At 40.6% G+C, this 26,257-nt stretch overlaps 1 protein-coding gene across 3 annotated transcripts in view; it reads right to left on the bottom strand.

Annotated features, from left to right (window-relative positions):
* Positions 1-974: 974 nt before the first annotated feature.
* The window catches only part of USP48 (ubiquitin specific peptidase 48), a 42,146-nt gene continuing 16,863 nt past the window's right edge, over positions 975-26,257 (bottom strand). For all 3 annotated transcript variants that reach the window (XM_090023354.1, XM_090023355.1, XM_090023353.1), the window contains exons 12-27: positions 23,491-23,691; positions 21,814-21,928; positions 21,547-21,677; positions 19,711-19,782; positions 15,842-15,966; positions 15,545-15,667; positions 11,196-11,257; positions 10,542-10,652; positions 9,645-9,775; positions 9,232-9,338; positions 5,959-6,063; positions 5,154-5,309; positions 4,574-4,699; positions 3,727-3,775; positions 3,387-3,413; positions 975-3,293 (exon numbers count right to left, since the gene is read on the bottom strand). In XM_090023354.1, coding sequence (XP_089879480.1) covers positions 3,271-3,293; positions 3,387-3,413; positions 3,727-3,775; positions 4,574-4,699; positions 5,154-5,309; positions 5,959-6,063; positions 9,232-9,338; positions 9,645-9,775; positions 10,542-10,652; positions 11,196-11,257; positions 15,545-15,667; positions 15,842-15,966; positions 19,711-19,782; positions 21,547-21,677; positions 21,814-21,928; positions 23,491-23,691 — 1,664 coding nt within the window. In that variant the 3' untranslated portion in view covers positions 975-3,270. The remainder of the gene's footprint in view (positions 3,294-3,386; positions 3,414-3,726; positions 3,776-4,573; positions 4,700-5,153; positions 5,310-5,958; positions 6,064-9,231; positions 9,339-9,644; positions 9,776-10,541; positions 10,653-11,195; positions 11,258-15,544; positions 15,668-15,841; positions 15,967-19,710; positions 19,783-21,546; positions 21,678-21,813; positions 21,929-23,490; positions 23,692-26,257) is intronic.

Below are 26,257 nucleotides of genomic sequence, written 5' to 3'. Positions count from 1 at the left end.
AGTGGGCTTTGTTACGGTCATGTGTTAAGTGCTGCCTGCACTTGATATAGAAACACCTCTGTCTTGAAGGACAATTACTGCAGCAGAGTTATTTTTGCTTCTGCAGGGGAATAGTTGCCAAATTGTACGCCACACAAAGGAGTCTTCTTGAACCATGAAGGCCCAGTTCTCTACATACTGAAGAAGAGATCACCCAGTCTAAGGCTGCTGGTTTGTCGAATGTTTATTCCGTCTAGGACTTCAATTTCTGTCCAAACACCTACGTACTCTGCTATAGTCTAATTTGCTGAACTGGGTATTCCCCCCCCGCCTTCAATTGCTGAGAATGGCTCTTCTTCCTCTGCTTCACAGGTAAAGCTTGTCATTCCCACATCACATTTTCAGGACATTAGTCTGATCTGTCTGTCTGAGGCCCCTGATGGGAGGCAGTCATGCAGCACAGGCGAACCCTGACTCAACTGTGAGCATTATTTCAGACTCCTTCAGCCTGGCTCCTTGCACCAAGGTGAAGTATATTACTAAGCACTACAGGAATGCTTCTGCAGCTGAGGGAGTAACAGACCTTACTCCCCCCATCTATCCCTGTACGATGCCATTAGGCAAAAGAATTGCGTCCACCTGTATTTATCTGAACAAGGTCTTTCAATTTAAATTGCCATCCTGGCTGTTAGCTTGAGAACAAGAAGACACGTCAATAAGAAAACTCAATTAGGATTACACGTACGGGTTTACAGGTAGAGTGTTTTTCTACCAGCAGATGTTGTTCTGTGACCCCGTAAGTACTCCACTGCCCGTAGGAACCCTGAGTTTTTACTTGACTACAAAATTAAAACCATTTATTCTTCTGCCACCCGACCACTGGCTCTGTTTCGGGGCATGCTCAACCCGAGGACAGTTAAAGGGTCAGAATGACGTAATTCTCAAGAGCGTTAGGAAAACAAGACATAAAATGTCACACAAGATATCCAAACCAATCAAAGTAAAAAAAATGCTTTATGCAGTGTGTTAAGAGCAGATAGACCATGTGTATGCACTTTAATAAGGCTTCCACAGCTCAAATGACAATTTCAGTCCAATGTTTGCAAATACAGACAAAACAGTAAATGTGCCTTTGATCACATCTTGTACCTGCTTCCTCTGCACAGTTGTAAAATACAGCAATGCCAAGGCCATAAGGTACATCTACACGTTACCTCTGTATAACCGCGTCTACGTGTACATCATGGTTTGCAATTCTTCCCTGTGAAGTTTAGAGATTTAGTTTTGCAATGTTTTAATCTCAAGGAAGAGCCCTAGTAACAAATCATAAAATAACAGCAAATTGAAAAAAATATCAAGTTTCCAGGGGCTATGTACATGAGTGCGTGCTTCAGTCTAGAAAGTAGAATAAAATCTCTGGCAGGCAAACAAATTTGTTTGCAAGGGAAGGAGAGTTGCTTAATCAAGCACTAACAACAGCATACTGAAGTTTTACTGAAGTCTTTACCTTGGGAAAGAATAAACTGCTCAGCTGCACTGCTATACCTCTCGAAGATCCAGCCCTCTTACTGGATTCAAACCCATACCTTGAGGTCCAAAGTCAAGCCAGAGGCAAATCTTAGCTTGAAGCTGCCCTTTTCAAATCATTTCAAAGCCATTATCAGTGGCTTTCCAGCTGCTCCACGTAGCACACTTTATGTCAATTGTTTTGCAACTCACTGGTCCACACTTGCTGCCGGAACTCCCCAGCACCCTTCCCCAAAATGATTCAGGAAGAGCAGGAGGGGAGACCAATATAATATAGACAGATGAAAACAACAGAGAGAAAGGACAAAGACTCATAGTTTTATGACAGGCAGCCAAAATTACTGTGATAAAAGGTACATTTTAAAAAGACCGCCATCAAGATTACCGGGTCCATATTTTCATATCCCTCCCCCCAACCCCTCCACTCCTGTCCCCCTTGCCTGCAAAGCTTCTGCTTTTTTAATATGCTACTTTTGCTCAAACAGTCCTTAAAAAAAAAAAAAAAAAAAAAAATCCGATAACAGCCCAAACCTCAGAATCGTTGTCAAGAGCCAGTTCACAACCTCAGTTAAGACTCTCTTGCTAAGGGAAGACATTTAAGTCTATGCAGGTACCAGGAAATCTCTAACTTGATTATGAAAAAGGCCTTCGCAGTGCCCTTTTCAGTGTCTGAGTGGTACGCTACTTCCTGCTAATAATATTTAACAGGACCAGGAAGAGAGCCTCTCTGAGAATTACAGAAGATGTATCAAAAGTGTTAGCGCTTTCCTGAAAAGGGAATGACAACAGAAAGAAAGTCTTGTTACATTAAAAAAACCCCCAAAAAACAAACAAAAAAAACCACGTTACCTAAACATGACCCCCCAACCACTTTGGTAGCTCTGATTCAGATATTCTAGCAAAGATCAGTTCAAGGTTCCCAAACTGATCTGTAGAGTGTAAAGGATTTCTGGCTCTTGGCAGTAGCATACTGGAGAAAGATGTTATCAAAAGTTGTTAAAATAGTCAACATTTCTAAAAACACATTTCACAGAGAAAGACCATGTGATTATTAAAGTTAGGATCGTACTGTTTGGAAGTGAAACTGCAAAAGGATGAGTGCGTGATAACAAAGTCTCCAGAGACAGTGGAAGGGGGAAATCTCCCAGCCCCTTGATCTCTGCGTCTAAGAATCACTGATGGAAGGCTTTCATCGGCGGGCCACAGCTTACATCTTGGGGTACATATGAAGTTTGAAAAAGCTAGACATTCCTCACAATTAACAATTTCTTTACTTCCATGCTGTACTGAAAGAGTAATAGTGGATCAAAGACAGGATATCTGTAAGCAGGTTTTTGTCTAAAGACTTACTTTAGGACAGATCAAGATGTTTCTGATCTACTATATTACAATTCCATTATGGAAAGATGACTGTGGTATGAAATCTGAGCAAGGAAATACAATAAAATGCCACTCCCTTCCTCAGCTAGAAAGTTCTGTCTGTAAACACAATATACTGTTACTGCTACTAAACTTTGCAACCTTACTTTGCTTTATTAAATATAAAATTTGAGACGCTCTCTTGAAGTCAGGATGTCCTTCAGTGCAATCTGCTTTGACATAAGGCATTTTGGGGCAGTCATTTCAGAATTGGTTTCTGCCTTCTGGAAGAGTCAAGCAACTGTTGAGTCCTATATATCCACCTTTGCTTTTAATGCCCTACCATGTCAAAATCCTCTTCTCTTCTTGTCATTTCTCTGCTGCCAGCGGGTATAAAAAAAACCTTTAGTGTCCGAGAAGACCAGTCCCTGGAAGCAAACAAAAAGAATACACACTTTTAAGATGAAATAAATGTAGGCTCATAGGTTTAAACAAAGGGGTGAAAAGAATAAATGCCTTACCTTTAAATCCTTCTTCAGGCATACAAACTGAAAGGAAAAAGGAAAATGTATTAGACGCCTCCAGTGACATGCCTTCCAGAAGAATCAGGTGTCTGATTTACAGCATATTTCAAGCTGTCAACTGAACATTCAGCTGACGGCTATGGGAAGATCTTCAACACTGCCATCTCTAGTCCGTCTCTCCCACCTTTCTTGTATGACTTGAACTCTACAAATCAGCCTCTCTCTCTTTCAAAATTTCCCGTTCCGAGCTCAGCTCGGCTCCGTATGGCCATAATTTGTGTTTAAACCACTGAGCAGAAACACTGTTTCTAGAACATAGTTATGAGTTCCTCTTTACCTTGCATAACATCATCCATTGCTGCATAATCTGCGATGGGTTCATCAGCCTATAAAACAAACCGAACACTGAACCAAAAAAAATAAAATAAAATTGGCATGATCATGAAAAGCTATAAGGTCCTAGTAGCTGAGGGAAGGAATCTAGCTGCTGTGCATCTGAACAGATCGGAGAGGAACGCAAACAAGATCTGCTTCCAGAGCAGGGTTGTTTTAGGGCAGTGAGTGATAAGAAAAGAAAGCTGGAAAAATTTGTTGTGCTTCCATCTTGCTGACATCGTTTAAGCATCTCTCAAAATCCCCTCCTGAACTGGCACCTCCAAATTGCTTAAGTGGCACATTTATAAGGGGGCATCAGAGCAGAGGGATGAAGATACTTAATCTGGAATGCTAATACATTGGTTGTTTTTTTGGCCATCTGCTGCCTGTTAAACTGACAAGCACACAGCTTCACAGCAACACTTGCTAGGGCATTAATTAGGCTTGACCAGACATAAGTGATCTTTAAAGAAACAACATTTTTCCCCTCAAGATCAAGAAGTTAAGTAGGAGAATCTATTAATGAGGTTACATGGTTTAGTGCTCATAAGAAAAAGCGTGAAGACTGAACTGCAAAACCTGGATTTTGACAGCTCTGCTCACGAATCTGGTGCAGGAGATTCTAAATGCACCGAACACATGCATCATCAGTGTAAAACTCAGTTAGGCTTTGCGAAGTTACAGCACTTAAAAGACAACACGAGCATAGGAATTACGACTGCACATTTCCAGACTCAAGCGCCCTTACATCATTTCTGTTTCCAGACAGCATTTCCTCCCAGCAGCCCCCACCCCACTTCGCAATTTACCTTCAATAAGATGACTGACTCTGGAATGACTCCAAGGTTGCCAAGCGTTGCAGTGTCATCACTGAGTATCTTTCCATTGATTGATAAATTCTGGTCAAATGGAGCAACTGAAAATGCGTGCATGATCTGTGCCAACACAATAAAACATACCAGTTTTGGGCAAACGAAAAATATACAACAGACCTACACAAATACCAAATGTAAGAGAGAAAACCATGTTCCTTCCCCTGCCATACTGGACTGAAAGCCGCTACCGTGTCATGGCAGGATCCAGCCCTTCCAGGCTGTCAACAAGTGAGCAATGCTTTTCAAGAATCAACTTGTACACTGCCTCCGATGCCAAAACCGTGGCAGCTCTGCTGTGTTTAGGACTTTTCCGTCCATGGTAGGAGGCGGCAAGATCTGGTTGTGAATTGGTCCTGTAGCTTAGCTCTTTCTTAATCTTAACATGATTTTAGATCTTCCTACATTACAGACACAAGAGCAAGTCATTTTTGCTTGACTATTTAACTCCTTGCCATTAGCATAGCCACGATAACAAAGGACCGTGTCTTTAGGAACCAAAGGAAGTTTACCTCACCTGTATTTTCAGCTCCTTCAGCGTCTGATTTGCAGAAACAAGCAGGGCCTTTTCCCCTCTGACTTTCCTGTGTCGTGTACTCCGTCTGATGCCTTGCTTCTGGTAACTGACATAATTCTGGTGGGATACTTTCTGCCGCTTGGTACCACCATTAGTCTAGAGACAAAGTTGAGATACAGGAAATTTTGTCTTGAATTCGTTAAGGCAGCTTCTCCCGTTCTTTTGTACAGACAGCAGTGAACAAAGTAATTTCCTCAAGGGATGCTGAAAGCACTGCGGTGGATGTTGGATGAACTGACACACGCGGGCATCACAGAGAGGTTGCAAGGACTGTAAGACATCCACTTGTAAAGCGAGCAGCGTATGGAGTATTTAGTGTTCTTTTACAGGAACATTATATTGCCGGCTTACTCGTGATGTTGGTGTAAACTGCCGCCACCTGACATTAAGTATATAAACTTTACATTTCCTACTGTACATTTTCTATTTCTGAACCTTATTAAAATATATATGTGAAACAGAAATACTTAAGTGTTGGCTGCAGGTTTGTTAACAACACTGGGCAAGAAAAATTAGTTTCTAAAATAGGAAGGCATGAAAACCAGTTACAAAATCTTTGCTGTTAAGAGTGCGACAAGAATGTGCTTAGAAGTAAGCGAGGTGATATTTCTTGTTCCAACTAGTAACGGTAAATGGAAAGGACTCCCATATGGCTTCAAAGATTGTGTAAGTTCAGATGCGGGTTCCTCAGCACCAATGGGCAAAGTCTAAACATTACAAACTCCACAGCTTTTCAGATCTCTACCTGGTTAAAATCTGGGTCCTGTTCCCCTTCTGGTTTGTTTTCTTCCCTTTCCTCTTCAGCTTCCGAACTGCTCACATTCAGCTCTGGGGCAGCCTCCTTCATTACCTGAAGTTACAAAACCACATGCTACAGAGCAGTCCCAACAGTTAGAAAACCTCAAGTTGACTACGACAAGCTACCTCCACAGTGTTTTTAAGGGTGCTGCTTTAATAACATGCAACAGCACATAAGGACAGGAGGGATCAACCCCACAGGCAGTGTAAAGGTTGATTCCCGGCAGGTGTTTGGGCTGCTTCGGTCTTGGACACAGCGGACTGTACGAGAGAGAGGCCAGTGTTACATGTCTTCAGTTGGGGTTTGGGTGCTGGCTAAAGTACAAGATCTACGGCAGGGCGCTGGTGCTTCCTGTGCCTCAGGACCCATTTCCCTCTACAGACAAATGGTGGTCACCGGGAGCCACAGCTGAATTCTTTCCCCTTCAACCAAGAGCTCCTCCGCCTAAATCTAAGTGTGCCATGAAAGCCATAATAAAGAGACACTAATATGCTCTGAATCACACACTTGGGTCATGCCTTTAGCAGATTGGCAAAGGTGCTCCTTAGGGTTATTTTATTGATCTGGCGTTCATTTGTAAGTATACTGTGAATAAATAATTTAAATAATTCTCCTCATTCTGATCTATAATTGCTAAGTTACTTTATAGTGAACACTTGCATTAGGCTAACATATATATATGTCTGTACTACCCCTGTGCTCCGCACCATCTGAGGCTGGAATTTTTCTAGCGTTACATAGTATATCTCCAGCCTCAATACCCGATTCTCAGTTTTGAAAGCTTTTTAAAAGTAGGTTCAATTAAAAAGACACCACTATAGTCACTGCACTGCAGCACCTGAAACCTATTAGGGCTCCCTCTCCTTTACAGGATATAAATCAATGGCTAGAAAATGAAAAGATAAGCTGTTCATCATCTCCCCTAATTTCATTAATAACTGATAAATGATTATAATGTTAGCCAAAGTTGTGAATTACAGAGAGGCAGGTACTTATGGCCACCTTGAACTGCAGGTACTTGGGTGAACAAGGGAGAAAACACTAATTGACTTGCCAAGCAAATAAATCTGTTAAAAAAAGTCATTAGTTCAAATAGCCACCATTCAGCAAACAGTTTAGAGGAGGGAAGACTAAGAGGGGATTTGATAGCAGCCTTCAATGCCCTGCAGAGCGGCTGCAAAGAGGATGGAGCTGGGCTGTTCTCAGTGGTGACAGATGACAGAGTAAGGAGCAATGGGCTCAAGCTGCAGCAAGGAAAGGTTAGATATTGGAGAAACTCTCACTAGGAAGACAGTAAAACACTGGAACAGACTACCCAGAGAAGTTGTGGACTCTCCATCCTTGGAGTTTTTTAGACCTGGCTAGACAAAGCCCTGGCTGGGATGACGTAGTTGGGGCTGGTCCTGCTTTGATAAGGGGTTGGACTAGATGTGACCTCCTGAGGACTTTCCAACCCTCATTTTCTGCGAGTCTATGAAATTCTCTCTGCCAGGAAGCATGTAATGCTTGGTGCTATACCACCAATGAATAAGCATTCACGGAGAGTAACAATATATTGGTACCAATGATATTTTGACTGATGACATGCAGGGTCGTTTAAATGTTTCCTTATCCCGGCTGACTTCAAAGAGCCCGGTCAGGAACAATCAGCAATATGCTTTGCATACTTGCCGACTCCAGTCTTGTACTCCAATTCTGCTCATCTCAGCACCAGAGACAGAGATAGAATTCCATGCCCCAAAACCCCGGCCTCGAGATTGGTGCCAACAGCTTTTGAACACTCACAACCCTATTAACTCTTGTACTTATTTGAAACTAGATTCTACAAGGAGCAGCTTGCTCCACTTTTCAACAGAAGTCAAAGGCGTTCACCATGCTTTAGGAGCTAGTCCAGCAACCAGGATCTGGCTCTCCCCAATAAGAAAGCAATTCTTATGGCTCTATTTACACCTCCCTAGAATGGATAGCAGACTTGTTAAAAACTATGCTTCTCATAGCATTAAATATTTCAACCACCTTCTCCAGAGACCCAGCTTGCGTCCCACATAAACTAATTAGGAAGGGTCAATAAAATTTGCCTGCTTTAGGGGCTATAAAAAAAAAAAATCCAACAGCTCCTACAACTCACTGCCTGAACATATTACACTGTGCAGTCACAGTACAAGATGTCTGAGCTCCCCACCCTCCTGGTAGCCAGCTGTTTACCCTTCAAAGCACTTATGCATCTTCTGAATCCTGAAACATCAGCACTCCAGACCTGAACATTACAATGGAGCAGGGTTACAGTTAGCCACAACTGGCATGCTGATGAGCATCAGTGAATTGTGTTTTTCTATTCATTACGCCCTTCAGAAATCCTGTGACCTTCCCACATTCACATGTCATCTTACTGTAATCAGCTGTTTCTTTTTTTTTTTTTTTAACATCTTATCTGAGCTTTCTTCTCCGTCTTGGTTAATCGCCAACAATTATTATGAAAATTAAGACTGGAACCTTTTCAGTATGTGAAAAGCAAAATTTGGGATAATTATTTACCTTTGAAAATGTACTTCACTTGTATCAAAATTTAGAAAAGCATCTTAGCTCATATTGTGCTGCATGACGTTTGTTTTTATTTCAGTGCAGGAAACAAGGGTAAATTTACAGATGGTAAGTAGCCAATGTAAAAGGAACATCTAAGTAAAGTATGGGAGTCTGATGATTACACATAATTATAAAAAAAAAAGACACAAAAATGTGTTCAATAAACAAACAGAGCAGGAAGCTCCTAACTTAACATCTGGCGATGTAAAGGAAAAACCAAAAGAATTGACTTTTGCAAAAGAAAGCTTTCAAAAGGAGACATGCTTTCAAAATTGTCACAATGAACGTTTTACAATTTGTCATTTTTGGTGAATGTGAACCAGGAACGTAAAGAGTTATAATAGCTTCCAAAAGGCAGGCAAGGGGATTCTTTCACTCCTATGTAATATTAAAAGTTACTGGCACCAGAGAGAAATCATTAGCACTTGCTACTGAGAGCTTCATTCACAAAACAGAGACCCCAAAACAAAGTTAAATCATTTCTCAGAACAGCCTTGGACAATGCCCTGCCACCACACATTCTTATTCGATAGATTTCTATTTAGCTGTATAGACTACTAAATATACGAAATCAATACAGTCTCCTTTTAATGAAATTCAGTAAAGGCTGGCAGTGGCCACAAAAAGGATCAGTACCTTTTTATTATCCACCACTTTATGTATATAAATGGTGGCTTGGGTGTACTCACGCAGATCCCTCTGCTGTTGGCATAACAACCCTTCTCTGCATTCTGGACACAATTCTGCAAGGATAAAAAAGGAAAAAGAGTGTGGTTAAATACCTACAGTTCTTTTGATGACATGGAAAAAAATACAGCTATATTCAGTATCTTTCATGATAATTTAAATCTAGAGTGACTCAAACTGGGGGCACATTCTGGAAAGTGCATTTACGCTGCAGCTGTGTTACTGGAAAATGGAAGTTACCTTTTCTTCATTCCCTTAAAGCTTGACTATTAATGCCAAAGTGACAATTCCTTCCCTCACCCCACAGGAATCAGTGCCACCTGGGGAAAGAACCATTAGCAAAGATGACAAGACTCACTTACTAGGCTCAGAATCATAAAGTGCGCTCTCAGGGTTTGTGTCATCAGCAAGTGTCCTGATGATTTTGATTACATGATCCACAACAAATAGCTTTTGTATCATCTCCCACTCGCTGGGCCATATTAGAGCTATACTGTGCAAAGAAACACAACATGCTTCATGACATAGAAAAGCCAAGCCACACCTTCAATCTTGTAGTTTAATTGTCAATAAGAGATGGTGCAAACTGGGCTAGGCTCTAGATTTCAGAACCTTTAAACAGTTAACTGTTTTCTTTTAAAGAGCAAAAAATGCAAATCAACACTAGGCCTCGCTAAGAGGATAAAGAAGCCTTACTAGGTTACTATTTCATGTAAGAGTCCCTATAGAACCTAAAGCAAAGCTATGGAGGAAGGAAGGGTTGAGATGGAAAGAAAGACTAAGCACAGAGGTGGAAGCTTTGTGCAGCTGAAAATAGCAACGTCACAGAGCATGGGATTTGTTGACTATATCCAGTATTCTGAAGATGGAAAGTAAATTCGAGGAAAGCTCAAGCCCATTCTACTCTGAAGATGACAAAGTGAATTCTCAAGCATCAAATAATAGGTCTTGCTTACTAAAGGAAAGCTTACTTTCTAACAGCGAGATCTACTATGCCAGCCTGATTTCTTTTTACAGCATGCATCTTGCCTCATTCTGGCACTTAATACTGGATGCCATCTTGAAGAGTAATATAGCTCTTATTCGGTTTCCATATCAATTTGATTTTAAAAAGCGATGTTCTCCCAGGCAAACATATTGCGATCACAGAGATTGATTGACGATGCTAGCTGTACGAGGTACTTGATCAGTACATTTCTTAGGATGTAGGAGGGAAGAAAACACTGGACAAGTCAGACGAGTGAACAGAAGAAACTCACAGTTTAGAATCTTCTTTGGTCATGGAAGCGTATGTGAACATAAGGCCCCCATGTGGACAGAGGAGAGCACTGTTTCCCACGGACGATACAGGACTGCATCTTGTAGGCCTCCTGCTCCAAACACGAGACGGGGGAAAAAATGTAAGCAGTTTGCAAAGTCAGAGAGAAAGTTTCATTCATAAGAAAGGATAAGAGAGAAGGTGTGAGATCAAGTATTTGCCTGTTTACAGAAAAATATACACAAAGATTAAACTGTTGTATCAGTATTGTGCATTGTTAAGTTACTCAATCTTCAGAATATTTCCAATCTCAGACCACTGAAAGTCCATGGAAACAGGAAAGTTATGCCCTCTGACCAGGATATTGTTTTATTTATAAGAAACAAACCTTACCAGTTTACCATACGCTAACCATCTGGTTAAGACAAAATAATGTGGTTTTCTTTCAAGTGATCACAACGGATAGAAGCTCAAGGATTTGGTGAAAAAAAAGGTTTCCTTATTTTCACAAGTGCAGAGTGTATATACCCATATGCCAGCTATTTTAGCACAATTCTACATTGCACCATATAAAAGTTACCACCCAAAGGTCAAAAAACTGGCATGCATCTCCATGAAAGAATAAAGAGAAGATTTTAAATAGGAACTGATTTACCTAACAAATTTCCTCCATTCTTCTACAAAAAACTGTGAAACAATGTAAAGTTCATCTGTCTCCTGGGAAAAAAAAAGAAAAAAGACCCAATTTAAACTACTGTGACAGTAGAGAAGTGACATCTATTCAGTTCTGCCTCTGTTTTATCTTTGCCTTTTAAAGATCTTAACATTCTTTACAATGACAACTTCATTCAAGCGTGACTTTGAAAGCTTAGTTAAATCAACTGAGATCATGTACCAAGCACTTACGTTGCTGTTCTTACATTCATTACAAAAGTAAATTAAGTTTGGAATGCAAGTACCTTCAATTCCCCGCATGGAACACTTACTTGCCCAATTGCCCAAAATGCATTTATTTACACACACACACATGCACGCATGCTCCACGCTGCGTACTTGAAAAAGATTCTGTTGGTCAGCAGTACTCATTGGTTGTTGCTCTGTGCCTTAAGTGCCCTTCAACCACCAGTGGACACACAGTACACACGTTGCCCCTTAACAGAGTCCTGACACTGTGAGGCACCATAGCAGTGGGGCTGGGAGGAGAATCATGATACATATCTATAATGGACAATGCAACTTGAAATGCAATTACTCTGGGGTAACTGGTCATTTCTTTTTCAAGTGACTGGCTGTTATATAGAGCCCAGCATTGGTGGTGACTCACAGTGATCCAAGTCCTACAAGGCACGTGTAAATAATGACCATACAGCAGCTCTGCCAAAGTTGCCCAGATCTGGACACCTCCAAAACCATAGAAGTATTAAGCAAACTCATGCATCGGTGACCTTGAAGTTATCCTATCAGTGCTCAGGACAGGAACATTTCTCAGGCAGACAACAGAAAGTTGACAGTGTTTTAACGGAGCGAGCTTTAAATCTTAATCATGGTTTTACCTTAACTGACCTATTTGCACAATGTTTGATGCTGGCTAGCATCCAGTTAAAGTCTCTCAAACACATCAGCCTTCAGAGGTAAGTGGCCACTTCTGCAAGGCACTTTGTGAACACCCGCAATGCTGTCAACGGGCCAAATGGTAACGCCTTGATAATGACAGCTTCCCACGAGAAGCCTCAGCTATCTTCCATGGGTGAGTGAACTGCAAGGGGGAGGAGGTCAAGGGCCACATAGCAATTGTTCAGATCTAGAGAGATTACAGAAGCTACCATCAGCATCCAGCACTCAAGCTTCCACAGTTGCTGTTTAACCATCTTGGGTCCAGAACAGGTTTCTCAGCTTCTTTTTGGGAGTCAGAGAAGATTAAAAACACCCTCTCTCTGAATTCCTGAGGAACTTCTTTCACTGCTTTGGGGGTGGGGAGGTATAAAGGAACGGAGCCTCCTGATTTCACGTGCTTGGGTAAGAAGGGTCTGAAGCTTAATGGAATGATCTCCACTCCACTATTTCCTGCTGGTCAGCAGTCCTGGTGTGCCAGAACTCATGGCAATGATTCCCAAATAGGACTGGCATGACTGGAAGATAGATACAGGCATCTGAAAGCTGCCCTGAACAAGTCAGTCAAATATTCTGTTGAAGGCTGCTGATGGGAACCATGGCGAGGGATCCACATGAGCACCTTGTAGATTTCTGCGTTTTCTTAGGCAGTTCAAGTTCCCTACAATGCGGGCAGAGCTGCCTGAAAAGGTGTCCAGCCAATGAGCTCACTCCTGGACTTACAGGCGTTTGTTGCCCAGTGGAAGTCTGTTCACAAATTTCCTCATAATCCCAATTACTGCAATCATATTTTAAAATCAACAAGACCGGTTAACTGACCACTCATTGGAAGGCTCAATAAGAAAGATTTTTTTTCATGCAAATAAGCACAATTCTTTTAGGTTCTACAGAATGAAGGTGCCAAGTGAATGTATCCTTTGCCACATCCATTAGTCTGCTGCTACAACTACCAGAAAGCTAGGCATGCAAGGAGTATAAATTGTTCAAATCCCTGAAGCCAGGCTTGACAGTATCGGTCTGCCATAGTACTGGATGTTGGAATGAGAGAGGCAGATGTCTGCCAAAGCAGCTTGGCAAGATTTAAGAGTCGGTCATTAATCAGCACTGCAAGATGTCGAGGAACCAAAGTGCAGAGGGTGCCCAGAAGTTTGCACAATTTTTCTTGAATGTCTCAACTGGAATCTCAAATGCCAATTCTTTTTAAGTGGTCTGGTAATCATCTATGGGTAATTAGGATGCGAGCTAGAACTGACTGATCTTTTGTGTCTTCACTGATCTTTTGTGATTCTTCACTTGAGAAGTCAAGTCAGATGGGAAAAGCACATCCAGGGCATGTGGTAAATTCCCCTTTGGGGGTTTTAAAGAAAGGGATCCACACTGGGATACTAATGTGGGGTTGGCAGTAGGCATAAAGGACAGGCACAAAGAAAGGTTCGGGGTGACCGCTACCCCTACCAGAGCTCCTATGTTTATGATGGTAAGAATCAGTACTAAGATCACTTCCAGGAGGTAACTGGGCCTAAATGACTTAACTCAAGGTCTTCACTGGCAAAACCTCCCTGTGGAGGGAACTGAACACTCATAAAGTAGGGAAGCTGTACCAGTTGGTGTGGTGGGAACACCCACAAAAATGTGTCCTGACCAGCTTGTTAACCAGTTATAGGACAGTTGCCAGCAGACCTAGCTTCATCACTGCAAATCTTGTGAGGTCCCTTCCAGCCTCTAACTTCTATGGTTCTATGAAAAGTGGAGACCATCATGTCTTTCAATATCAAGTATGTCTACATTGACAGTAAGCAAGGAGCTCTTACTGGCACCAGTACAGACAGATGCTTGCAATACCAGCACCCAGAGGTCAGGACAGCATGATTTCAGTGGTGCCAAAAATAATGGTCCTGAGACAAAGGTGAGCAGTGCTCAAATGGATGCCAAAGGAGCCTTATACTACTTTTCACGTCAGAAATACAGGAGCATTTATAGCTGCAGGAAGGACCCGTGGGGAGAAACTTTTGATGGTGGGTCTATAACCATGATGCTCACTCTAGCTCATTGCCTAATGTCTGACTACACAAGGAGGGCGAGTCTTTCACCAAACGGCCTTCAATGATATGGAAAGAGAAGATGCAGGAGGTGCCATTTGCCCATAGGTGCTCACAGACGCCTGTCCTTGTCTTCCCATAATCAAACAGAGGAATGCATCGATTTCTTTAAAAGAAACATTTTGTAGAGAGATTTCTCAGGGTGCCGGACTCCTTCTGTAAAATGGTTTATAGATGGCACACCCCTCAGTAATATGCCCTTCTCAGACAAAACCACCAACTGGAACTCCCATCATTACATGCAAAGCAGGTTTTGAAGTGTGGAGACTAGTTATTTTTATGGTAGAAAGCTTTCCTGGCATAACCATACTAGCAAAGCACGTATTGTGAAGGAAACTACTAGGCTACTCCAGCTCCCCTGAGCAACATAAGCTGAAAGAGTTGCTGGGCAGTTTTGATGCATGTACAATATTCTGTCAACAAAAGCCTCTATGTCAGTAGAAATTACACTTCAACAGCCTACTAACTGACAGAGTTATAGCAGCAAAAGCTTTCTAAAAAAGTAAGCACAGTCTCATGTGCAGATGTAGCAAAAAAGTACCATATCAAGAGTGCCATATCAGGCAAAATAAAATGGATTTTCTGACAAAAGGCTGAGATATTAAAAAGCCAATAGTAACCTACTCTCTGGCAATTAAAGTTGCATACGTGAGGAAAAAGCCAGACAGTGCATGGACTTGGACACTGCAAGAAGGAAGCGATGGGCAGTTGGGGGTGGCTCCGTGCTTTGTGCCCTTTGTTGGAGAGACAAAGACATTCAGGGAGCAGATGCTGTCCCAAAAGACATTGCTGACCAGTATCATCCATCTCATGTGTGCTGGGCAGAGGCACACTAGCAGCAGGAGATGCAAGGACAAATAACCCAAAGCAAACATCTCTAGCAAACCACAGCAAGACTTACGCCAGCCAGTGCTTTACAAGAAGATCAAGAGGTAGTAACTACAGAGGGCCACACACACAGAAGGTACTTTAGAAAGTGTCATCTGAAATAATACCTGCCATTCTTTTTTTTGTTCAAAACACTGTTTTAAGATGCACATACAAATATTGATAAAAATAACTTGCCGTCGTCTTTCATCTAGAGGGAACATCTCAATTCAGCTTTGATTCTTTAAGTCACATTATTCAATGAAGCATACAATGTGTTTGTATGGTCTAATACCGCATCCAAGGTTTACACAAGCACATTTCTCTCTCCAGCATTTCAATTCCACATTTTCTCATCAACATTGATAACACAATACACCTTTTCCCAGCTTTGACAGATTTCTATAACCTTCCCCAGACTCTGTACCTGAGGCCAGCTACCAAGACACGGTCTGCATTTGTCATGAAACAGGTTCTGGAGGGAAGCTTTCTGTTCACTTGCCATCATTTTATGTAAAGCTTCATTTTCCTCTCCTTCTCTTTCCAGAATCTGTGTAAAACAAAGAGTTTCTCTAGTCCTTTCTGTTTACTTTCAAAATCATTATTGAAAAAGTAAAAGATTTTTAAATCTGTATATTTTAAGCAAGGGTAGCATCAGCAAAGTTAGAGATGCAACCATATGTGAGCTATTAAAAAGCTTAAAAGTTACCAGGTACTCAAATACCTTGCACTGGGAACAGCATTCTTTGTTATTTGGGAATTCAGGGGCCTTTGGAAAATACTGCTTGAGTTTTTTCCAGGCTTCTTTAGAAACAACCCTTCTTTCATTTTCTGAAATGCACAGGTCACCTGGATGTGGGGGGGGGGAGCAGGGGTGGTGGTAGAAAAGAAATCAAGAGAACATTTTGGTTCTGGACATGCTCAGCAGGAGTTTTGCAGCACCAAAGATTTAAGAGATTACTTTATATAATTGCAGACGTAGATGTTTATGCCCATATCATATGATGCCGATGTCAGCACTAGAGAGTGAAAAAATAGACCATAACCAATACAGAAGAGTCACCTTCAACCTCTATTTCCACCCCCCTCCAATGAATAAGTCTCCTTCTGAAGGGTAGGGTTTTAGTGCCTGCTTACAGCCATAGCACATCTTAACAATTACAACCAGGTATTTTAACAGCTAGACGAAGGCATTCTTAAATTTCCTGTTTATATTTTAAAAGGTCAAATGATCTTAATCTTTATAAGAGCATGCACTTGTGTTGCAGATACAAATACCACAAGAGGAGGAACAGCAGAAACGCACAGATGAGCAGGGAAGGCTGTGAAGGGCAGGAACAGCAAGAGAGAGCATGCAATACATATACACAAAGGCTAATATTGCACATTAAAGAAGTGGCTCAAAGGCACAGATCACCCAAATCTTTGTTTATTCCCAACAGAAACACCTGAAAAATAAAAGTCACCATGATTTATTTACAGCTCAGGCATCCAAAATTCAACGTTCTGGCCAAGATGTTCTCCCCACTCATCCTCTAACTGCTTTTGTGATAGCATCACTGCATTTAAACACCACATGGGTATAGGAACTGTTTAGTGTATGAGAAGTTCTTCAAGATATTCAAGCAGGCAGGATCCACAGAAGATTCCTTTGTTAATAATGCCCGTCTTGAAAAAGTGCAGTATACAAACTGTGCACAGCACACTGAATGCCATTTGTAGTTTAAGACCGTCAGTTCAGCCCCTTTACGGGAGACAGTATAACTGTATACAGCTAAGTGGAATTCATTTCGTGGGCCAAAACCGTGAGAGACGTACCAAATACTGCTCAGACAACTCCAATTACTTGCACAGTATCATTTATACATGCAAGCAATGTTCCAGAAGCTGGCAGCTGAAATCTGAGAAATCAGGAAAATAATGGCTTAACAGGAAGTATTTATGGAAGTTTATTTTGATAGCAGCAATGTCAAAAAGGTCACTCATGTGGCACAGGCCCTGGATGTACGTATCCTAAGATTCACTGTATGGCAGGAAAATATTTCATGGATGAAAAGTGACTGCATTGCTGAGAGACTGAATGAGCCATTAAGTTGTGCGCCGTTTCTTGCTGTGTGCTACACCCAGCACTGAGTTCCACCTGTGTAACTGCTGCTCTGAAGCCAAAAGCCATCCATGCAAGTAGAAGGGGAAAGGTAAAAATGGTGCTGCACAAACACAATGAGAACAATGGTAATCTGAAAACAGAAAACAACTCAGTGCTGTCAAGCTGGAAGGCACAAAGAGCTACATGGGAGGAAAAAAAGCGATGCTCAAAATGTATCACAGTGTATGTTACCAACGATGACAAGGAAACAAGGTACTGAAAACTTACAAAACGTGGACCAGGGTTTATCAGAGGACCAGGTACTTTGAATTTAATTCTCTCAATTTCTATAACCTGAAGGGGGCTCAGATTAGCCACTGGATACAGAAACAACTCAGAAGGAAAACTCCCTCCTTGGATTTCTTCAGTATTAGGAGAAGTCTGCAATTCCACTGACCTGTCATCTCTCATTCTGGCAAATCTTGAACTTCTGCCAATTCCCCAAACCAAAAATAGCAACACGCTGTTCCTGGCTTTGTTGCAAATAAATGAAGATCAGATTGGATTATTTTGAAATAGCATTTAATGAAAAACTTGCTGAATTTGACCAATGATTAGCCTAGGTTCCCCATATGGGGGAAGGCAGGACTGGGAGGCTTTCCAGAAACCAAGAGGGACATGAAAATAAGATCATACAAATAAGTATGCTGACAAGGTTTGATTAATGAAAAGAGACGATAGTCTATAATAAAGCTATAGAGGGAGTGAGGTGGAAAATCAGATCAGATGTGCAGAGTACAAATACTCTACCATCTGGAAGGTGAAAGCTCTAACCACTGTTTCCCCTCCCATCATCTCTGGGGAGAGATGGATTCTGGGCACGAACATCAAAGATGTCCTAACTTGGTAATCAGAGAAAATTATCCAATGGGGTCAGGAAACTACTGGAGAGGGAGCACTTACAGCAATTCTCCAAATGGAAGATGAAAAAGGTTTTTAACATATGCATGTAAGAAGATGGGAAAGGCAACTTCATAAGGGAAAGCCAGCATATTTTTTGGATGTGAGCCAGACCTCACAGATCAAGCACTGGTCCTTGCAGATAGCACCATTAAGGCTGTAGTTTGCTTTACTGCAAAATCAAGGCTCTATTACAGGGAATGTAGATTTGCTGATACACTTCAGCGGAATATTTTCAATGCATAAGAGGAAGATGGTATTTTATAAAAGTAATTTCAGGTTAACTCAGAATGAAGAAATCTGAATTTGAGGGCCTGGATTTTTAACGTCAATTACCTCTGTATGACCAAGTCAAAGATCGATTTATACAGAAATTAGTAATTTGCTGGGATAGTATTTTCAAATGCTCATTTTCATGGTGTTTTTGTCTGCCTACACCAGAAATATAAAACTGCCAAGTACAACAGAAAGATTTATTTAGTGATACCAGTCTTATGGCACTGCCAGCCGCCATACAAAAATCCCACTGGAAAAAATATGTAATAATGACAAAAGGTTTTAAACATTCTACTTGAGGACGTGGCTCTAGCTATCCAAGGCATACATCTTTTATTAGCTTTAATGGTGAAGAGTGCATTGTTAATCCACATTCAGTTTGTTATTAACTGAAAATAACGTAGCCCTAGATGACATGCATTGCAGTGTCCCAAACTGACAGATCATGCCTCCAATAAAGCAGCAGTTACAATCTATCACAATATTGCCAATAATCTACATACTGAAAATAAGACTAGAAATTTCAGCATAAGTTGCAGCCAGCTAACCATCACTTAATGCAACAAAACGACCAATACTATGTCACCAGCATAATGAAAGGGATGCCTGTAGTTTGGTAACAACCTATATACTGAGGAGGCCTAAATACTTATTGGATAGGAAAATGCTTCTTACGTGTTTTTGCAATCACCTGTACCCATGCAGAGTCTCAGTTGAGAGGGTTGCCATTTTATTTACAAGAGGGAAAAGGAATGGATATTATCACTGATAACTACAGTTACTTTTATCCAAAAATATGAAAGCAGTTTCACAGATTTCAGGGTTTTTTGTTTTAATAGTCACAATTGTTAGGAATGCCTTTGGGCTTTTCTTCTACTCAAAAGACAGCATGTGCTGCAGAAGAGACTCTCTTCACATTATACAGAACTATCAGTTCAGTAGCAAATTCAGAAGGAAGAGTAACACCGACTTAATTGGTGACAATTCTCTGTAGTACCTACATTGTCTCTGGAGGTTTCCATCCAAATATATCTTTGTTTCCCAAACTTGTGTGATCTGAGTCAAACTCATGGCATTCTTAGAAAAAAAGTTCAAATGGTATTATCTACTTAAGGAAAACACAAGGTAAAACAGATTTAAGTAGAATTCATCCGTGATTAATCCAGCTGGTCTTGAGCTTGACTGAAGAAACACAGAAAATTACCTACTATTTAGAGACCAATTAGAATACTTTGCATATAATTACTCCTACCTCCCACAGATGCACTTACCATGCGGACAAACAATGTCTTCATTAAAATTTAACTCCTCTTCCTCCTCTCTTTTGTCTTCATTGGATTCATCTGACCAAAAGAAAAAAGTACACTGCACAGAAGTTCTCTGTAGAAGAGTATGGTTCTTACAAAACTGTGCTATTATTCTCCCATCTGCAAATTGCTGCAAAATTCTAACATGAAAGGAAACTTCAAAAGCACTATGCTATTACATTTATTAGGCCAGTTCTCAAGGGGCAGTACAGGGCTGTGTCCTACAATATATTATACGCTCAAATGCTTTGAAGATCATGGAGTACTAGATCACCTCTACAAGACCCCAAATACAGAAAGTGTTTTTTGCTGCTCATCTCTCTCAGATGAGAGTGAATGGAAAAAAATAATCACCAGTGGTAACAGCTGAGAAAATAAAGCCTTGTGGACAAAATGTTAGTGGGCTCTCCACCTTGAGAAGTATGATCTAAACCAGTCCTCTCGCACCACTAAGGCAGCTTCATGTGAATGAGGCCAAAACCTATTCGGACTGGAAGAGCTGTTGCGAGGAAGGGACAGAAATACGCTTTTTTTGTTTGGAAAATACTTGTAACCTTAAGATTGATGCCAGAAATAAGTAAAAACATGTTTTTACTGAGGGAAAGGTAGAGTGGTTACTATTTATTTTCATGACGTCAGCAGAAGAGAATAAGGCGGATTGGACGTATCCACAATTATTAATTAAGTTATAAATCGCAGGGCTAACTTTTATCTTATGTTTCAAGTGGATTTACACAGGTGTAAATGAAAAAAGGAGTTTGGGCTGATGAATGTTTACCATCAGTGTCAATGTGTAGGCAAGAAAGTTCGGCTCCTGCTATTCATGCTTGAGCAGTTCCTTAGGGATCCTTTTACGCCTTAAAAGCCTTCTAAGGACCAGCACACACTGAGTCACTGGAACATGACGCTAGATGAATTTCCCAAAGGCCTGGATACTCAGACAAGGGCCCACATACATTTATAGAGGCTAGTTATGAGCCTTCGGTTTATAAAATGAAGAGCTGACATCTTTCACTGCAGTGTTGCAAATACAGCAGTATAGTGAGCAACGAACTGTAAAAACCTAAATAATGAGCACATGTCCTAGTAAATAATTCAACCTTTAACCCCTTGAGCATTATTTTATGCTGCTGTGAAAACAACTTCAATTTAAGACCAGAAAAATAACAAAACGATTTCCCGAGGGATATTTAAATTGGGACCCAATCATCAACGCAGAAAAATATCCTTTAAAATTTATTACCAAAAAAACCACATGATCAACCAAATTCTATTAGTGTTGCCAGTTTTTGAAATTTGTCGTGTGATAATTTGATGCTGATCCTAAGACCTCAGGTTCTGAAAACATCCGATTAGGGTGAGAAATCTCAACTTTCGTTTTTAACAAGTTCCTCCGTTCTCCAGCCTTGCAGGCTAAAACCCAGAAGACAAATAAGTAATTTGAGAACCCCAAGTTTTTATTTTTTGAAGGGTAGGCTGACGTCATGTTTTCTGGGCACCTGGTTTTAGCAATACGCTTCTGTTTTTTACAGGACACGCTCAGTTCTTTACTGGAGCCTTGCAAAACAAATTTCACTTCTTATCCATTGTAATTTTTTGTAGCAAACATTTTTTTTCGTTATTTGTTAGGATAAAGTTTGGAAACTCTGCCCAGACTTCTATAATTTTTTACTGTTTTGTAGGAACACTTTCGGTTACTGCTCCTTTTTAGATATCGAAACTTACCTAATGTTTTTGAAAACTCTGAACTATAATTTCACTACTGGCTATTTTGCTTGGATTTTACAGTGTTAAAATTACCTTTGTTTTGGGTGTCTCCATTCATTTTGCCATTACTGTGTTCTGTATCATCATCTTGCTCATTCAGCTGTTCCAAAGCCAACTGACGCCAGCTGCGCAAGGATGCCTTTCCCACCCAAAATCCATCATTGCTGCATAGAAATAAGAAGCATTCACAATACAAACCATGAATTATTTTCATTGCATCAGGATCAAAATGAGAATTATTAAAATCCTATTTAAAATGATTGGCCTTAATGATGGCTGAAGGCCCCAGACCTCACATACCCCTTTACTGTAATTTTCAGCAAATTTGTAACAGTTTTGTAGTCTTCATTTAACTGATTTTTCAGTCGTAGTATTCGACATCTCTCAACCACACAGTCCTTGCACAGGGCTTTCACTGGAGAAACAAAGAACACTTTGTGTTATGAGCATTGCTACCACTCAGTTCGAAACAAAGCCAACAGTCCAGACATCATTATTTGAAACGTTCTGTCCATCAAGTGACATCCACATAGCATCCAAGTGACATTTTCCAATACCTATGATTTTAGACAGAAATAAGATTCCATGGCAACAGCTGGACTAGGCCAAATTTAGAACCCAATAAATAATTGTAGGAGGCTCAACGCGAGGCAGGATTCGTTCATGTAGCAACAAAACTTCCCATCACTTCAGTTTCACAAGTCTGTATTTCCTCATGATCTGCAAGAATAGCAGCTCACAAGTAGAGTAACAGGTCTCAAAAACACCAGTACATGCAGAAACAGGGTTTAAAAGATGGAGCAGTTCAGACATACGAGCGCAGCTGCACCATTCACAAGAACACACCTGCCACAGGGTGGAGAAGGTGGGAATTTTATTGGCATTATGAATGCCTGTTTCCCTACCCTTCTGTGTACTATGACCCAGGGGTGTCGAGTGTGGTTTCCACTCTGGGCTGTGGAAATGGCATGTGGCCAAGTGGAAAGTGACTAGGAAGGTGTTATCTGTTGTTCAATGTCTTTTTGATATAAATGGAAGCCCCAGGGATTGAATATTAACTTCTAACTACCAGGAAGCAACAAGCTTGGAACAACAGTATGAATGGAGTTTCCTACACCCAGCAGACAGAGGAAGAGAGAGATAAGATGGATAACCAAGAGCATATGGTATGTTGGACTGGTTATTCTTGCAGATAATATTAACTCTGCCTCAAGCTTATCTTACCCATTTCAGGCTAAAAGAATCTGCCTGCTATATTCCAACTGATTAAGACAATGGATTATTTTAGAAAGGCTGCTGGTGTGGCTGCAGTTTCTGCAGGTTGCTTACTGCCCTATAAAGGCAAGTCCCATACAGAAGCTGAGTTAATTTGCGCTGGCTGCAAGGGCTATGAAGAAAAACTGCGGTGGCGTAACCTGAAGGCCTAGTCTGGAAGCTGAAGCAGCCATGGGACTTCCCTTACACGGAAGTTATGCCTGGGATATTCAGGGAGACTGCGTAAAGCCTGAGGGCTCGAGTAAAACTCTACATCCATGACAGCCACACAATCGCTCTCTCTCTACATAAGACACTGATATTTTTTCCTATTTTAGAAAAGGATGTTTCATTAAGAGAAAACAAATAGCTTGAACTCTTTCCTATCCCACCGCCTTGTTTAAAGCTACTCGGCATAAAACTGCTTCAAGGCACAGAGCAGAATCTAGGTTTGAAACAGATCTGCCATTAAACGTTCTCCAATCAGACTAAATATATTTGTTTGAATGCTAATGTAATTAAGCAGTGACCTCAAAAACAATTCTCCAGAAATACACAGGCAGCACATCTATTATGGTGAGAGAGAAAGCTTCATTTTAATGACAAAGGACGGCCCAGAGTTAAGCTATATGTTTATTATAACATAATAAAATGTAAATGAAAAAAAAAAAGGGGGGGTGACCTCAAAGCATCCTGTCTTCAGAGACCATGGTCTCAGCTTACCAGTCAGCCTGGGGCCCCCTCCATATCTCCTGTAGAAGAAGTCAGCAACATACTCAGATATTCTCTTCATAATGGATATTTTATCTGGGTGCAGTTTTCCATGTGAACATAGGCATGCAGCGTTATCTATGGGTTTGGGAGGGGTAGATTCATCCAGCCATTTCTGTAGCCAATCAAGAGAGATAAACTCATATGGGGATCCTGGAAAAAAGTGAACAGAAACAAACCCATGATACTGCACATGCTTTTTAATAAACTGCTTTTTTAAAGTATTTTTACCTTAAAAAAATGTAATTGTTATAAACAGAGGACCCCCCCCACCCCAGTAACTTGACTAGGTTTGAACTATGAAAATTTTGCAAATGTCTATCTAGTTCGTGTTCAGTTCTGGCAGATTTATATCATTCGCTCTAAATAGCAGGTATGTGAAATGAGATAAGGGGAAAAAATGAATTAACTACAGGTCAACTTATTATTTTAAATAGGTAACTTGTCCAATAAAGGCAGAACGTGTTTTCAAGCAGCAAAAACCTTTTGGATACAGTAGCTTATTTTTAGAACATTATCAATAGTCTCCTGCTCTCAGCTCAAAAAACTGAGTTTAAATCACAAGCTATTCACAAACAACCAGGACACAGGCTCTGTATCAAAAGTGTATGCTGGGAAATGCCACTGACTTAAAAATCTCCCAGTAATGAGATGGTTTTGTTTTGCTTGCTAAACCCCAAATGCAGAGATTTGATTTTGAAGGTTGGTGGGTAGGTTTGAGATGGATTAATAGCTACACTTTACAAGAAATGAATGGCTTTATATAAATAGTTAAGACAAATATCTTGATGCAAATGTGCAACCCAAAAGAGCACGGCCATGTTGGTAAATAAGGCATCTTATATTTCCATTGGCTTTTCCTGTAATAAAATGCAGCTGAGAGAAGCAAGCTGATCTCAGATGTTTCTCTCCCTTTTCAATTAGCAGTAATCATCTTTAGGTTCCAAGGTAGGTTTAATTACAAACTAAGAACATGAACTGATTGTGGGAACAAAGCAAATTTCCTTCTGTGCATCAAGTCTAGCCCCTACTGGAAAGATAACGATTGGTATTTATAAAAAGATCACTGGAAAATTAACAGGATGGCCAGGAAATTAAAATGCACTGGGCTGATGTGTCAAGGACAATTCTGAAATTTGGGTGAAAAAGATGCTGCTGATATTAATCTGATCAATACAACTCATGAAATTAGAAAAAAAAAATCCATAAAGTTTCATACAGAGGGATAACAGCAAAGCTTGAGAAAAATCTGTACTATAATCAGCACTGGCTTTTCATAAACTTGGGCCTTAAATGGGTCTGTTTTTCCCCCAGTCAGTAGCTTCTACATATTAGGCAATGATATTATTCTCATAATTGTTTCCCTGTGCAAGGCTATAAGATTTGCTTTTCATCGACTGCATTTACATTGAATGTGGCCATAGCCTCCCAAGATTTTAATTATATTCAAACTTTCTGCTAACCTTTCACAATGAATTATCACACGGTTAAAAAAAAAAAAAATTTAGAACCTGCCTTAACGAGAGTTATTCATGTCATCATTGTCAGAGGCACATTATTCCTATTGTGCTTACAAAAGTGAAACAGCATCATTTTTTGTTCCCATTTCCCAAAGCTGAATCACAGCACACTGCTGTCGATGTTGACAAACCTAGATTTCACTACAACTGTTCAACAATACATCTGGAGAATATAATCAACAGAGGGAATATAAAATGCCTATCTTGCCATTAGTCTGAAGCACAAATACCAAAGTTTCCAAATCCTAGAGCTTACAACTAAGTGTCCAAATGGAAATGCGCAGCTATTTAGAGAAGCTGAGCTCCCAGCGACTTGGAGTTGTGGGTGTTCAGCACTCTGGAAGAGAAGTCCAGCCTTTTCTACTAGACACTTTACTTGGACTTGGGTCCTCAAATCTGAAGAGTCTGGCCAAAGCATATTGCAAACTAAACTGAACTATCACAAGAGCCTATTTTTGCTTCTTAAGAGATTTATAACTTTAAGTGATTTTTTCCAATTGTTTTTAGAAGCGGCATGAACTTGAGAGAAATATTCTGTATGTAAAATAGCCACAGCAAGACCTGTACCCTTACACGTAAGACAATCAAGGGAAGAAAATGATGCTTCAAAATCCTAGTGCTTAACTATGTTAAAAAAGTAGGGTGAAAAAAAATGGGTACAAGATTAAGAGGCAGCCAGTGAGCACTTGCTCATAGGACAGTACAGCTGAGATACAGAGGGCTTATATGAGTGGAATGACTAGTAGAAGTCTTACAGATAAAAGATCGCCTACATGGGCGTTCCCAAGTGCCTGTCAGACATGAATATCTTTCTGGCAGAAGGTTGAGTGAACCTGCGCCCTTGCAGGTTCATTTAGCACTGTCGCGGAGAAGAGAAGTAGAGACTCACAACTGGCTGAGTTATTCTGGTTTCAATGCAGCTAATCAATAGTGAGTCAAGTCGTGGACAGGACAACAGAAAATGGAAACAGTATATGAAAGAGGCTAGCAGACATCACTGAAAGGGAGGGGAAAATATATCAATAACGAGAAAAATAGCTGCAGTGGCCATTAAAATGAAGAACAGGAAAAAGAAACAGAGAGGAGGTTGGGAAATGTAAAGTCACCATGAAGAAAACATTATAGGGCAAAAGCAGTACTGAGCATAGATGTCCCACTGCCCTCTTAGCTAATGTGCCCTTCCCTCATCAGGAGGCATG

The sequence above is a fragment of the Crocodylus siamensis genome, chromosome 12 (genome assembly GCF_052110815.1).
Source record: "Crocodylus siamensis isolate JL-2025a chromosome 12, ASM5211081v1, whole genome shotgun sequence".
NCBI lineage: Eukaryota > Metazoa > Chordata > Crocodylia > Crocodylidae > Crocodylus > Crocodylus siamensis.
The sequence above is the reverse complement of the archived record's forward strand: the minus strand, read 5'-3'. Positions and strand labels throughout refer to the sequence as shown.